The sequence below is a fragment of the Xyrauchen texanus genome, chromosome 11 (assembly GCF_025860055.1).
Source record: "Xyrauchen texanus isolate HMW12.3.18 chromosome 11, RBS_HiC_50CHRs, whole genome shotgun sequence".
Classification (NCBI taxonomy): domain Eukaryota; kingdom Metazoa; phylum Chordata; class Actinopteri; order Cypriniformes; family Catostomidae; genus Xyrauchen; species Xyrauchen texanus.
The window spans coordinates 3,681,164-3,697,519 of record NC_068286.1 but is presented as its reverse complement, the minus strand read 5'-3'; the positions used below and the strand labels follow the sequence as shown (position 1 = coordinate 3,697,519).

The window sequence follows — 16,356 nt, the reverse complement described above, 5'->3', positions numbered from 1 at the left end:
CATGCCTTTGTTTTTGACAGACAGTTGCATTACCTTCTAATTTGACATCTAACATGGCTAGCTTTTATTATTATTATTTTCATCAGGTCCATCCTCTGCATGCGAGGAGCACTTCCCAGCACGTGCATCCACTGATGTGGTCATCTATCCTGTCTGACTCAGAAAGGACTGATCTGGTAAGCAGAGGGCACTGCCTATAAAGGAAAACTTCACATTCCCTGAAAAACCTGATGGCCAAAGCTTCCACTACACCTACAGAAAGTTAATTAATGGGGGAAAAATGTAAGTGGAGCTGCTCACTTTTTCAAAAAGAAATGATACTGTATACAGCTTCTGCTGCAAATTGTTCTCTAGGAAGCGCACAAAACTGGTAACAGAGGATCAACAGAATTGGGTAAATATAGGTGTGCTACTGTTACATTTAAAACCGTAGAAGGGTAAAATCATGCCAGGCAGACATTGGAATGTTGTAAGCAACACAGCTACAACTAATAAAATTGATAAGGGGTGTGTTAGATTTACAGTGTGCGAATAATCAAGCATTGACAATATTCAATCATTTTGGCGGCACCGAAGGGCCCCCAAATCAAATTCTGCTTAGGGCCCCATAAAGGCTTGGGCCGGCCCTGGTGATACATATGGAACATTTTTATCAAATTCTGAACACTTTCAAAACATCATACTAGTAATTTATTTAGATTTTTTATCATTGCCATTATCAGTACATGGTGTTTCCTGTTTTTCTTTTACTTCTGCTACTGCTGCTCCTGCTGCTACTGCTCTGGCTACTGCTGCTGCTCCTGCTTCTGCTGCTGCTCCTGCTACTGCTGCTACTCCTGCTACTGCTGCTACTCCTGCTACTACTGCTGCTCCTGCTACTGCTGCTACTCCTGCTGCTCCTGTTGCTCCTGCTACTCTTGCTACTACTGTTGCTCCTGCTGCTCTTGCTACTGCTGCTACTCCTGCTGCTCCTGTTGCTCCTGCTGCTCCTGCTACTACTGTTGCTCCTGCTGCTCTTGCTACTGCTGCTACTCCTGCTGCTCCTGTTGCCCCTGCTGCTCCTGCAACTACTGTTACCCCAAGTCCTACTCCCACCTTCAATACCAAATTTGTTAAATAGATTTTTCTCTGCGCTTCCTTGTACATCTCATTTGTGTAATGTCTGCCTCCATTCTCCTTCACCATTCTGTCTATCTTCTCTATCAGTTCAGTTACCTGTGCTGGATTTTCTTCTGTGTTATTAAAAACATGATATCCGCCTTTACACTGATGCACAAGCTCTTTCAGCTGATCGTTTCTTTGCAAATACTCCTCAATTGATGTTTTTAACTGATCACCTCGAGTGAACAGAACCACAGCATAATTCATCGCCTGTTCTGAAAAGTTCTTCTGAATCCATTTCACTGTGTTCTTCTCTTCTTCTGTGAATCTCACATCTAGTCTGGTCACCAGCAGGAACGCATGAGGACCAGGAACAGACATTTCTACACACTTCTGTATTTCTGCCTTCAGTTCTTCATTACTGAATGATGTATCAAACTGCCCTGGAGTGTCTGTTATTGAGATGGTTCTGCCCTCTACTGTCTGTTGATGTTTTTTGCATTCTTTAGACACAGATTCAGAACCGAAATCTTCTACAAACAGCTTTTCTCCCAGGATGGTGTTTCCCGAGGCGCTTTTTCCAGATCCAGTCTTCCCCAAAACCACAATCCTGAGACCTAACACAATTTCAGAAGATAAATAAACTCAGTATGATGTGCTAAACTGTATTACTGTATACTCTCAGACAATGACAACTCAGTGTACCCACTGTAGTTTAAATCTGGGAACAAAAATTTATATATGATTCATTTACATTTACTGCTATGCTTTCAGTAAATATTGCTATTAAATACAATAAGGTTAACATTTGTTTCCACTGCATATTAATCACTATATGTGGAATAATATAGGCCTCTTTTAAACTTCTTATCTTGTTGATGTAACTTTCGATGTCATCACAAAACACAGCTGCAGCTGTTCTGGGAATGTATTTCCTATTTCTGTACTCAAACATATATGTTACCCCATATAGGGTAAAGAACTATTTCATTGGAGGTTATAGTGGAATGTTGTTTTGCTGTCAGAACAACCGCCTAAATATGATATTGTTGTGAACAAAGCCTTAACCCTTAACACCCCAACGACACCAAGTGCACTATTATATCCCAACTTAACACAATTTAAAAGCAACTAATTCGTTGCAGCCGCACCGTATCTGATTCAGAGTATCAGAAAGTTACGAGCGAAGGTACAACAGCTGCATTTCCTTTTATCCAGTGCCCAGATGGATATAAAATCATTCCACTAACAATGCCAGAGGTGCTGGCTATATGCAAAGAATTACCCGACCCAGTACGATCTCCCCTGCAATACGTGAATATTTTTAAGAAACTTACGACATACAGTCAACTGACCGGACGTGATTATAGATTCATATTGTCCAAAACATTACCTCCGGACGTAACTGAAATGGTATTAGTTGATAAAGTGCCTTTGCTGGATTCAAAATTCGATCAGCCATGAGTGGAGGAAGGAAAAACTAGGTCAGGAAGAGACTTTAAAGGAACAATCATAGACTGGGCATGGGGAGACAATGACGCCTTACTGATATTTTTTAGAGACCTCCTCAAATTCCAGCAGGGCATGGCTACATCCAGACAAGATATTACACATTCGGCTAATACGAAACAACAAAGAGACGAAGGTCCAGTGGCATTCTTTGCCTGGTTTAAGGCTTTGTGGACTGACGAATCGTCTCTTTCGACTGATGACGATCAAGCGGTTCTATATTTATAAAAACACCTTCCTGAAAACATGGACCCTGAAACCGCTCGATTAATTCGTATCACAACTGCTGTTTTGACTGGGATGACAATTTTGGAAATTGGTTTCTGGCACGGACGTTGAATCAAGCACAGCCGCTTCAACTATTGTGTGCATTTTATTAGCGAAGGCTGGCTTCAAGGCATCAAAAGAAAAGGTGCAATGGTTGAAACTGAAAGTGAACTATCTGGGTCATGAACTACAGAAAGGAACAGTACGTCTCTCCACAGACAGAGTGAAGACGATTATTACCTTCCAATGCACTAAAACAAAAACAAAAATGCAAAGCTTCTTGGGTTTAGTGAACTATTGTCGAGCATGGGTGCCAAACTGCTCTTTATATGACAAAATACTGAGAGAAGCAACACTCTCAAGGGCTGAGGAACCTATCAAGTGGACTGCTGAAATGGACATGACTTTCAAACGTCTACGAAACAGCCTCAGCTCTCCACCTGCACTAGGCTTACCGAATTATGGTGAACCCTTTCATCTGGACCTTCACAAGCTGGCAGGCACAGCAGCAGCGATCCTCGCTCAATCCCATGGCCGAACACATAGGCCAGTGGTGTACTTGTCAAAAACTTTAGATGCAGTCGCCAGAGACCTCCCTGCATGTTTACGAGCATTGGCTGCTGTGGCGTTGATAGTACAACATGCAGAACGCATTGTACTCTCACATCCATTAGTTTTCCACACCTCTCACCAAGTAGGAGCAATCATGCACAACATTACCACACAACACATGACAGCAAAATGTTGCTCAGGGTATGAAGCTATTTTATTGGCTACTGCTAATCTGACCATTAAACCAGGGAGCTCTGGCTTGGTTGATCGTGTCTATGACTACAGTTGGTAGATCACTTAGCTCTTCCGCGTCCCATCCAGGGGCCAGACGTGGAGGTTCCAGAGGTCTGGGCGTGGGTGCCAGAGGGTGCCCCTTCCCTGAGAAAGAAAATCCTTCCTTAGGGGGATTTTCCAAGGAGGTGCTGTCGTGAGGAGTGTAAGATCCAAGAGCCAGGTCCGGGTGGGCCAATAAGGAGCCACCAAGGTGACCTGTTCCTCGTCCTCCCTGATCTTGTACAGCACCAGTGCAAGGAGGCTCACTGGGGGGAAGTGCGTACTTGCGCAGCCCCCGGGGCCAGCTGTGTGCCAGAATGTCTGTCCCAAGAGAAGCTTCTGTCAGGGAGTTCCAGAGCGGGCAGTGGGAGTTGTCTTGGGAGGCAAAGAGATCTATTCCGGTCCACGGAATCTGTCCAAGGGTTGAAAGTCTGACGGCAGGAGGGGGTGATTGTCACACGGTATGTGCTGTGGCGCCATGCCCATCTCGGGACTCGAGCCTGTAGCCAGTGCTGAAGCGGTCTTATATGCATCAACCCGAGCGGCGCGACTGTGGCTGAGGATGCCATATGCCCCAGGAGCCTCTGGAATTGTTTTAGAGGAACCACCGTGATTTAAGAGAGCGAGGCACCCTGAGCACTGACTGGGCACGCTCGTTGGTGAGGCACGCCGTCATTGAGACTGAGTCTAACTCCATGCCGAGAAAAGAGATGCTCTGAACCGGGTGAGCTTACAATTTTCCCAGTTGAACTGAAGCCCTAGACGGCTGAGGTTTCTGAGCACCTGGTCCCTGTGAGCGCATAGGAACACTCGAGAGTAAGCCAGGATGAGCCAGTCGTCGAGGTAGTTGAGTATGCAGATGCCCACTTCCCTTAGCGGGAACTTCCTCCAAACTCACTGCCTGGAGCAGTCAGGGCCACTGCCAGGGGCAGAGGAGTCCCCTACCAGCCACTGAAGCACGGTGGGGTCTGAGACTGCACCTTTTTTTCATCTCTCTCTCACTGCCACTCTGCATTGACCTTTCCCCTCTCTTTTAAATTTTAAAGTGTTACACTGTTACAGGAAGTACCCCACCAGTTTAATTATTTCTGTTTCCCTCCCCTTGTCCCCTCCCTCATCCAGGTAGACGGGGATGACCTGCCTGTAGACGGGGCTTAGGGCACGCCCTCCCCCAGGGAAAGAGGGTGGGGGATATACAGTGAGGAAAATAAGTATTTGAACACCCTGCTATTTTGCAAGTTCTCCCACTTAGAAATCATGGAGGGGTGTGAAACTGTCATCGTAGGTGCATGTCCACTGTGAGAGACATAATCTAAAAAAAAAAATCCATAAATCACAATGTATGATTTTTTAACTATTTATTTGTATGATACAGCTGCAAATAAGTATTTGAACACCTGAGAAAATCAATGTTAATATTTGGTACAGTAGCCTTTATTTGCAATTACAGAGGTCAAACGTTTCCTGTAGTTTTTCACCAGGTTTGCACACACTGCAGGAGGGATTTTGGCCCACTCCTCCACACAGATCTTCTCTAGATCAGTCAGGTTTCTGGGCTGTCACTGAGAAACACGGAGTTTGAGCACCCTCCAAAGATTCCAAAGGTCTGGAGACTGGCTAGGCCACGCCAGAACCTTGATATGCTTCTTACAGAGCCACTCCTTGGTTATCCTGGCTGTGTGCTTCGGGTCATTGTCATGTTGGAAGACCCAGCCTCGACCCATCTTCAATGCTCTAACTGAGGGAAGGAGGTTGTTCCCCAAAATCTCAGCAATACATGGCCCCGGTCATCCTCTCCTTAATACAGTGCAGTCGCCCTGTCCCATGTGCAGAAAAACACCCCCAAAGCATGATGCTACCGCCCCCATGCGTCACAGTAGGGATGGTTTTCTTGGGATGGTACTCATCATTCTTCTTCCTCCAAACACGGTTAGTGGAATTATGACCAAAAGTTCTATTTTGGTCTCATCTGACCACATGACTTTCTCCCATGACTCCTCTGGATCATCCAAATGGTCATTGGCAAACTTAAGACGGGCCTTGACATGTGCTGGTTTAAGCAGGGGAACCTTCCGTGCCATACATGATTTCAAACCATGACGTCTTAGTGTATTACCAACAGTAACCTTGGAAACGGGTGGTCCCAGCTCTTTTCAGGTCATTGACCAGCTCCTCCCGTGTAGTTCTGGGCTGATTTCTCACCTTTCTTAGGATCATTGAGACCCCACGAGGTGAGATCTTGCATGGAGCCCCAGTCCGAGGGAGATTGACAGTCATGTTTAGCTTCTTCCATTTTCTAATGATTGCTCCAACAGTGGACCTTTTTTCACCAAGCTGCTTGGCAATTTCCCCGTAGCCCTTTCCAGCCTTGTGGAGGTGTACAATTTTGTCTCTAGTGTCTTTGGACAGCTCTTTGGTCCTGGCCATGTTAGTAGTTGGATTCTTACTGATTGTATGGGGTGGACAGGTGTCTTTATGCAGCTAACAACCTCAAACAGGTGCATCTAATTTAGGATAATAAATGGAGTGGAGGTGGACATTTTAAAGGCAGACTAACAGTTCTTTGAGGGTCAGAATTCTAGCTGATAGACAGGTGTTCAAATACTTATTTGCACCTGTATCATACAAAAAATAGTTAAAAATCATATATTGTGATTTCTGGATTTTTTTTTAGATTATGTCTCTCACAGTGGACATGCACCTACAATGACAATTTCAGACCCCTCCATGATTTCCAAGTGGGAGAACTTGCAAAATAGCAGGGTGTTCAAATAATTATTTTCCTCACTGTATATATACATACAGGGTTGGGGAGTAACAGAATAAATATAACAGGATTATGTATTTAAAATACAAAATATAAGTAACTTTATTCCACTATAGTTACAATTTACATCATTGGTAATTTGAATTAAGTTACATTCAAAAAGTAATTTTATTACTGAAGAGATTACTTTGCATTTTATTGTCATTTGAGTCATTTAATATTTAGTGCTTTCAGATAGAAATCATTTATACATATAAATGATCCAAAGTGCATTTGAACAGTGGTGAAACACTTTCTTATGATGTGTTACATTCATACGAGCAGACAGAGAAGTACGTTTGAAGCAAGTTTAGAGCACAAGAAATAGAAATAAACCTTGTGTAAATTGTCAGCTATTTCTAGCCATTTTGCATGCACATGTTACCAGACACGATCATATTTATTATCAATAAAATTCACTTTAGATCATAATTTATTTTTTCTAGTAAGACCTTTGATATTAGGGCAAATATCATATTGATATTGGGCAGTGGTGGCTCAGTGGTTCAGGCTCAGGTTTACTGACCAGAAGGTCAGGGGTTCAAGCCCCAGCACCACCAAGATGCCACTGTTGGGCCCTTGAGCAAGGCACTTAACTCCAGGTTGCTCCAGGGGGATTGTCCCTGTAATAAGTGCAATGTAAGTCGCTTTGGATAAAAGCATCTGCCAAATGAATAAATGTAAATGTATATATTATTAATAATTTTTTTATTGTTTTCCTGTAAATATCTAAAAATCATCAAAACAAGATCAATTAGATTTATATTATTATAGTAAAAACAAGTGAAAAAAATCTACCAGTGCTGAAGAAGTAATTCAAAGTATTTAGAATATGTTACTGACCTTGAGTACTCTAACTGAATACATTACATTACATGCTGTAAAATGTAATTTAACAGCATGTATTCTGTAATCTGAAGTGGAATACATTTCAAAAGTAACCCTCCCAACCCTGTGTATATATATATCTATATCTATATATAGCATCTGTCAAACGCTGAGCATGCGCCAACCTTACACACGCAGAAATGCTCACAATCGCGATAAGCAGGGCAAAACATTTGCACTTAATGCAGATGTTTACAAGGATTTATACAGTAGGCACTGATATGTTGCAGCGCTAATATAAAAATGCAAACTTCGAAACTGAAGTCATAAGAACCCACAGTTACTGTTACATAATCAGATGAGGGTAGACGAGGAGTGAGGATCTAAGTGCAGTTATTTAATGAATGAGATAAATGGTGAACTCAGAATAAAACAAAACATCCACGTGGGGAAAACAAAACATAAACACGAAAAATATCCAAGGAGAGCAAGGACAACCATTACAATCATTTGAACATTTAACGACCGACAAAGACTGACCAAACAACCAGGGTTTAAATACAAAGGGTGATGATGATTAAACAACACACAGGTGAGAACAATGAATGACTGGCAGCGATGAGGGCAGGGAATTATTGGAAGTGTAGTTTATGACAGGTGACAAGTGAAACACAGGGCAGACAACAGGGGATTGTGACATAACCCCCCCTCTAAGGAGCGGATTCCAGATGCTCCTAAAATGAAAAAATAAAAATACCCACACAAACAAAAACAAAATCGTCCAAGGAGTGGGGGGGGGGGGGCAGGCAGACCAAGAGAGGCACAAATGGCAAACAGGCAGTCCACGGAGGGCACAAGGGGCAGACAGGCAGTCCAAGAGGGCCACAAGACGGGGACTGGGTCAGGTGGCCTGGGAGGTGGCCACAGTACAGGGACATGTTCAGGAGGCCTGAGTGTCGGCCTCAGGTCAGGGACAGGTTCAGGAGGCCTGGGAGCCGGCCACAGGGTAAGGTCTGGGTCTGGAGGCCTGGGAGTCGGCCACAGGGCCACAGCCATGGAGAACTCCGAGGGTGGAGCCGTGGTAGGCGGAGCCATGGAAGTTTCAGGTGGCAGAGCCATGGAGGGTGGAGCCGTGGAAGACTCAGGTGGCAGAGCCATGGAAGGCTCAGGAGGCAGAGCCGTAGAAGGTTCCGGACACAGGGCCGTGGTGGCGGAGTCATGGAGAACTCTGGGGGCCGAGCCGTGGAAGGTGGAGTCATGGAAGGCTCAGGAGGCGGAACCGTAGAAGGCTCTGGAGACGGGGCCGTGGAAGGCGGAGCCGTGGAAGGCTCAGGAGGCGGCGCCGTAGAAGGCTCTGGAGGCGGAGCCGAGGGAGGTGGCGCCATAGAAGGCTCAGGAGGCGGAGCCGAGGAAAGGCCTGGAGGCGGAGCCCTGGGTGGCTTGAGAGTTTGGAGCCCTGGGTGGCTCGAGAGTTTGGAGTCCTGGGTGGCTCGAGAGTTTGGAGCCCTGGGTGGCTCGAGAGGCGGAGCCCTGGGTGGCTCGAGAGGCGGAGCCCTGGGAGGCTCGAGAGGTGCTGGCTCTGGGATGGTCGAGGCTACAGGCACTGGCTCACTGACGGTCGAGGCTACAGGCACCGGCTCTGGGACAGTCGAGGCTACAGGCACTGGCTCACTGACGGTCAAGGCTACAGGCACTGATTTGTTGACCGTGGCATGCGTGAGCTCTGGTTCACTGACCGTGGCAGGCGGAGACTGGGGAGCAGAAGCCTTTCCTCTTCTCCTCCTCCTCCTCCTCCTCCTCCTCCGGGCAGACGAAGCTGGCAACGCTGGCTCTGGGACAGATGAGACTTCCAGCGCGTTGGCCGTGGCAGGCATGAAGGGACGAGCCATGGAGGGCTGGGGAGTGACCGCTGTGGGAGGAGAGGTAAAGCCCTCTTCTTCTACGCCCACAGTGAACGGCGAGCCGCAAACTTGCAGAGTCACTTCCACCAAGTCGAGGAGTGTCCAGCGAGGAGTCGCCGGTGGCAACAGATCCCTTAGCGAACTGTGAAGACTTGCCCTGAAGAACACCACCAGGGAATATTCTGGGAAGTCCGCTACATTTGCCAGCTCCAGAAACTCGCAAATATGATCCTCCACTGGACAGTCCACTTGCTTGAGGCAGAGAAGTCTGTAGTTTGCCTGTTGAACCGCTAGATCCATTATCGGTCGGTCGTTCTGTTACACAATCAGACGAGGGTAGATGAGGATTGAGGATCTAAGTGCAGTTATTTAATGAATGAGATAAATGGTGAACAAGATAACTCAGAATAAAACAACACAGGAAACAAACAAACAAACCATCCACATGGGGAAAACAAAACATTAACACGAAAAACATCCAAGGAGAACACGGGCAGGAGAAACATACACGGAGAGCAAGGACAACCATTACAATCATTTGAACATTTAACGACCGACAAAGACTGACCAAACAACCAGGGTTTAAATACAAAGGGTGATGATGATTAAACGACACACAGGTGAGAACAATGAATGACTGGCAGTGATGAGGGCAGGGAATTATGGGAAGTGTAGTTTATGACAGGTGACAAGTGAAACACAGGGCAGACAACAGGGGATTGTGACAGTTACAGATTCAAGCTGAAAATGAATGAGCATAACCATGATACAGACAAGCCCATATTATTACAATTTTTAAAACTTATCTCACCTTGTTTTCTTTAGTTGGAGCTGTTATTTTAATCTTGAAATATATCATTTACTTGGTGTAAAAATAAAGGCATTGTGTGGAGTAAAGAAATGTTTTGGGAAGAATCCCGTTCAAAAATCTCAATAAATTATGCATTTATTAACACTTATTAAATTAAAACCAGTAATGTAATGACAGGAACACTATCCATTTTATTGAAGCAAAAGTAAATTGTTTTCATCAGAAATTTACTCGAGTAAGAATGAAAAATACCTACCATAAAACATGCTCATAAAAGTATTTTTTTTCTCCAAAAAGTTACTCAAGTAAATGTAACAGAGTAAATGTAACACATTACTACCCACCTCTGTGTGCACACACACACACACACATATATATATATATATATATATATATATATATATATACAGAGCACCAAATTGCACTAAATATCACCTTATGTAAGCGAATTGTTATATTTTGTTAAGTGTGCCCATGGATGGATGGAGGATGCATACATATACCGTGTTCTTCTAGAACTAATAAAGTCCTGTAGGTATGTCACATATTCTTGATGACAAATACAAGCGCTCAAATGAATATTTAACATAATTAAAAAGGTAACTTCATCTCTACATCTGCCACTATCAGTCCTGGGATTTTGTTAGTCAGTTAATAAATACATTTATCAGTTTGACTGATTTATTTTTGGGTAAATAAATATAGATGTTTAAAATGAGTACATCTCTAAAGAGATCTGCAGCAAATAATATATGTATAAAGGGTAGGTGTAATAAGCTAAGGCTTCAGCCTACACCATTTTCTGTCAATTTGCATAAACCTATGAATATTTATTAATTTACGTGTATTTTTGAGTTGTATGACGTGAAATAAATAAATAAAATAAATAAATAAAATTATCATGTGTAATGTTTTTGACACTTATTAGAGGTATTAGAGGTCCAGGTTCTAATCCGTCTTAATATAACATTTTATTTTAATGAACAAAGATCTGTACATGAGTGGATGTGTATCAAGAGTGGGGACAAATTTGTATGCCTTTTGCCTTGCGATTCCACTTGAAAAGAAGTGAGAGCTATGGAACATGCTGAGCAAGTAAAGCATGCTTTTGTGTGCACAAGAGAAAACTTTGAAACTGAAACTCCTGTTAAAGTACTGGAGATGTTTAATCTGATTAGACACGTACCTGACGATAACTATTTCAAAAAGTGATGGTGACATGTTTGGCCAAGGCAAAAATTGGTAAGGACATGTCCCACCCATAAATGATGCCTATGTGTTTAATATATTTTATGAAGACTTAGAAACAAATGAGAAATTCACCTTTTACCTCAAAATTTCCATGTATCTGTCCATGTTGCCATTTTTGTTGTGATTGAGGGAATAAGCCCACAAATGTCTAAACAATGTGCAAGAGCTGGAGCAGCAAGTACGCAATTGGCCACTGCTGTAATCAATCAGGCAATTGGTCGTGATAGTCAACGGCCTAGTGATTCATTAATCTTGTTTACAAAGTATTTTATTGTTTGTGTAACCAGTAGCAGCAATAATTACTCTCTAGCCTACAACAATTTGCTCAAAGGCACAAGAGTTCAATCAATATTTGATGCAAAAGGGTTGTGATTTACTTTAAAATTTTTCAGTAAAGTTATATTAAATTGTCATATGTGAAAATGTGTTGTACAAGTATACAAGTTTTTGTTGGAATGAATGAAATGACCTGCATGTGTTGATGCCATTTCACTTTGAAACTTCCTTTTGCTGTTTTGTGACTGAGAGGCTATATGTATCCAGCAGCGCGATCTCTCTTTCTCTCTAGGAGTAGAATACGATGCTGAAAAAAAAAAACAGCACAGTTTCAGTTTTAATTGAGAAGAAAGATATATTTCATGTATGCAGTTTGCAATGTTCCTATAAATACAGTTTAGATTTTCATTCATGATTTTATTAGCATCAATGTATGTTATGTAAGTACAAAAAATATAACTTAAAAACTGACTTAATTATCTGATAATTAAGTTTCATGATATTGCATCTAAAAAGTGTCTCTATAAAATGCTGTGGGAGAAATGTACATTAAATTAAAAACATCCTAATGAGTAGCACCTACCTCAGATCAATTGCAAACTATCATATTGCTCAAAAATCATGACCAGAACTACTGAGATAAGTGTTTTTTTTTTGTTTTGTTTTTTGTCATGTCTTATTTTTCTGAGCGCACCAAGTGAGCCAGTACTGCAAAACAAAAGATAACTCTGTTTAAATTATCTGATAACTTTAGCAGTGTTGTGTTTAATCCAATTACAAAGTAACTGGTTACTATAATCTAATCACATCTTAATAAAAAAAAGTAATGCAATGCTTTACAATTTAAATTCTTGAAATCAGATTACAGTTATTGACTTTCAAGTAATATAATTAATTGGACCCAAGTAGATGTGCAAAGCACGCACCAGACACTGGAACACCAAGGCTGGGTCTGCCTCCTCCTGGGGCAGCGCTCGCAGGTTCACCACCCAATCCCTGAACGGAGTCATGGGAACCTTGGGCATATAGCCCGGTCAGGGTCTCAGGATGACGTGAGAGTAACCCGGACCGAACTCCAGGCACGGTTTGCTGACAGAGAACGCCTGCAGGTCCCCTACCCTCTTAATGGAGGTGAGCACCGTCAGGAGGGCAATCTTCAAGGAGAGTGTCTTTAGCTCAGCTGACTCTAGGGGCTCAAATGGAGCTCCCTGTAGGCTCTGAAGCTCCCACGAGGGAACAAGGTGCGGTCTGGGGGGGTTTAACCTCCTCACGCCTGTCAGGAACCTGATGATCAAGTTGTGCTTTCCTAAATACTTACCGTCTACTGCGTCATGATGTGCCGATATAGCGGCTACATACACCTTCAAGGTGGAGGGGGACAGCCGTCCCTCCAGCCTCTCTTGCAGAAAGGAAAGCTCTGATCCGACTGCGCATCTCTATGGGTCTTCGCATCGGGAAGAACTCCACTTAGCGAACAGATGCCACTTCAGGTCATACAGGCGCCTCATCAATGGAGCCCTGGCCTGAGTGATCGCGTCTACCACTGCAGGTGGTATTCCACTTAAGTCTTCCGCATCCCATCCAAGGGCCAGACATGTAGATTCCAGAGGTCTGGTTGCCGGTGCCAGATGGTGTCCCGTCCCTGAGAAAGAAGGACCTTCCTCATGAGAATTCACCAGGGGGGTCCTGTCGTGAGGAGCGTGAGGTCCGAGAACCAAGTCTGGTTGGGCTACTAAGGAGCCACTAGGATGACCTGCTCCTCGTCCTCCCTGAATATGCACAACATCTGTGCAAGTAGGCTCACAAGGGGAAATGCATATTTGCGCAGCCTCAGGGGCAAGCTGTGTGCCTGCGCCTCTGTGCCAAGGGGGGCCTCCGTCAGAGAGTACCAGAGCGGGCAGTGGGAGATTTCCCATGAAGCGAACAGGTCTACCTGCGCTTGATCGGATCAACTCCAAATCAGCTGGACCACCTGAGGGTGGAGTCTACACTCTCCCCTGAGCATGACATCCCACGACAGCGCATCCGCTGTGCTGTTGAGGTGGCCCAGGATATGAGAGGCTCGCAACGATTTGAGTCACTGCTGACTCCAGAGGAGGAGACGGTGGGCGAGTTGCGATATTTGACAAGAGCATAAGCCGCCTTGGCGTTTGATGTACGCAATCATCACTGTGTTGTCCGTCCGAACCAACACAGTGACGATTGCGTACATGCTTGCCCTGGATCAACAGCAAAACTCGAGGCAGTTGATGTGCCAACACAATCGCGGGCCAGTCCAAAGACTGTCGGCCATGTCCCATCCACGCTTGAAGGCATCCGTCATAACCACGACATGCCTGGAGACCTGGCCAAGGGGAACTCCTGCCTGTATGAATGCTAGGTCAGACCAAGGGCTGAACAGATGGCAGCAGAGCCACGTGATGAGCATGCAGTGTTTGCCGTGGCGCCATGCCCATCTCGCAACTCGGGTCTGAAGCCAGTGCGGAAATATGCATCAATGCATCAAACCGAGTGGTGTGACGGCTGCTGAGGATGCCCTATGCCCCAGGAGCCTCTGAAAGGATTTCAGTGGGACCTACTTGTTCTGTATGAACAGGCAGGCAGTTTGTCTGCACGTGCTCGTCCATGAGGCGCGCCTTCATTCTAAGTCTAACTGAGTCTAACTTCATACCGAGAAATGGATGTTCTGAACCGGGGAGAGTTGCTCTTTTCCCAGTTGACCCGAAGCCCCAACCGGCTGAGGTGGGTGAGGCTGTGCACACACTACAGGTCCCGCGAGTGAGCTAGAATCAGCCAGTTGTCTAAATAGTTGAGAATGCGAATGCCCACTTCCCTTAGTGGGGCAAGGGCTGCCTCTGAAGACGCAAGGTGACAGGGACAGACTGAAGGGGAGGGCCTTGTACTGGTATGCCCAGTCCTCGAAAGCAAATTGAAGGAAGGGTCTGTGTCAAGGAAGAATCAAGACATGGAAGTACGAGTCCTTCAGGTCTACCACCGCAAACCAATCTTAATGTGGATGCTTGCTAAGATGCATTTCTGCATCAGCATCTTGAACGGGAGTCTGTGCAGGGCCCAGTTCAGAACCCACAGGTCTAAGATTGGCCACAACCCGCCACCTTTTTTTGGTACAGTGAAGTAGGGGCTGTAAAACCCCCTCTTCATTTCGGCTGGAGAGACAGGCTCTCCTACGGAAGGACGCGATCTCCGCATGCAAGGCACTTGCATCTGTACCTGGGTGGGCGCCTGGTGATCTGAATCACGTAGCCGAGTTGGACAGTCCTGATCAGCCATCGTGACGGGTTGGGAGTGCAAGCCACACCCCCAAGCTCTGCAAGAGGTGGACCAAAGGGGCAACCGTGTTGGCCGTACCAGAGGCGGGGCCTCGTGAGCCTGAGGTGCCACATGTGACCGTGCCGAGTCCATGGACATCAAAGCACTTACCTGGCTGCTTGTGACCACTCCCAGACAGCCTGGGATGGGAGAGGAAGTGTTTTGTCCTCGTAGCCCATGGAGGCCATCGCATCGGGGACAGATTTGTGCCACAGCTTGGCGCCGAACCTGCCAAGGAGAGATGGTGACCGGCAGTCGTGATAACTTTTGCCATGAACACCGAGTATAGGGCCCAGGAAGTGAGGAAACTGCTCTTTTCTTGAAAAGGTGGGTACTGCAGCCCGTTGGGCATGCAGCGAAAACAAGGATTCTCCACCCGGCCTTCCTGTGGCCTTCCTACCAGCTCCTGTAGTGCAGCTTCCGTTCTTCCTGGGCTTCCCATCTCAGGGGCGCTTCGAAGCCTTTCTCGGGTTCTTGGCGGCCAGCCATGAGACGGGGGCATCTGCTTTTTGCAGGAGGCTCCATGCTGAGGCTGGCCCACTGGGGCCGGCTGTGGCAGTGCCGGTATTACCTAAGCGGGGGGGGCCTTGGCGACGAGCAGATGGTGTGTGGGATCTTAAGTCGCGCCGGGGGAGGTTGTGTTGGATGGCCTCCGTCTGCTTCCTCACTGTCAAAAACTTCATGGCAAATTTTCCGATGGAGTCGGGCGTCAAGAAAACAAACTTTGTCAGCCTCTCTCGACTCGACCAGGTTGCTCCTGGACCACCAGGGTGGACATCGCCTCCCCAAGAGACTGCGCCTTGACCTTCGTCGCCCTGAGGGAGAGATTGGTTGCCGAGCACAGCTCCTGCATAAATCCCGGGTCAGGACTACCCTTGTGCAGTTCTTTAAGTGCCTTGGTGCACATGCAGGAATGCCATGTCATGCAGGGCGGAGGTCGGCACGTCCAGCAGCAGAGTAGGCCTTAGCCGCCAGAGACAACATAAGCCTACAGGCCCTGGACGGGAGCCTCGGACGACTCCGCCAGGTGGCGGCGCTCTGTGGGCACAAGTGCACCACGACTGCCTGGTCCACCTGTGGAATCGCCGAGTATCCCTTTGCCGGCCCACCGTCAAGGGTAGTGAGAGCTGAGGACCAACTAAGCTCCTAATGCACCTCCGGGAAGAAAGGAACGAGGGTGGAGCACAGCCGTGAGGCGCTCTGACTCCAGGAACCAATCATCAAGCTGCGAGGGTTTGGGGTTGAGTGGAGTGTTCCACTCCAGCCGACACTCGCGGCTGCCCGGGCAAGCATGGCTGCCAGCTCCGCGTCAGCCTGTGACTGAGCTACTGCACCTGAGGGTGACAAGCCCACTCTCCGATGATGCGATTAACAGCTCATCCTCTTCACGAAGTCCCCAGATCGTCCCCAGTGCAAACCGACTCTGCCTTAAACACGTAGGTAGAAGGACC

At 46.1% G+C, this 16,356-nt stretch overlaps 1 protein-coding gene across 1 annotated transcript; it reads right to left on the bottom strand.

The window, feature by feature from the left end:
- Nucleotides 1-690: 690 nt before the first annotated feature.
- On the bottom strand, nt 691-11,878 carry LOC127652028 (GTPase IMAP family member 7-like). The gene is made up of 2 exons (XM_052138089.1): nt 11,769-11,878; nt 691-1,718 (listed from the first exon to the last, which is right to left on the bottom strand). Exons 1-2 carry the CDS (start codon nt 11,785-11,787, stop codon nt 691-693), a joined length of 1,047 nt encoding a protein of 348 aa, XP_051994049.1. The 5' UTR covers nt 11,788-11,878.
- Nucleotides 11,879-16,356: the final 4,478 nt, after the last annotated feature.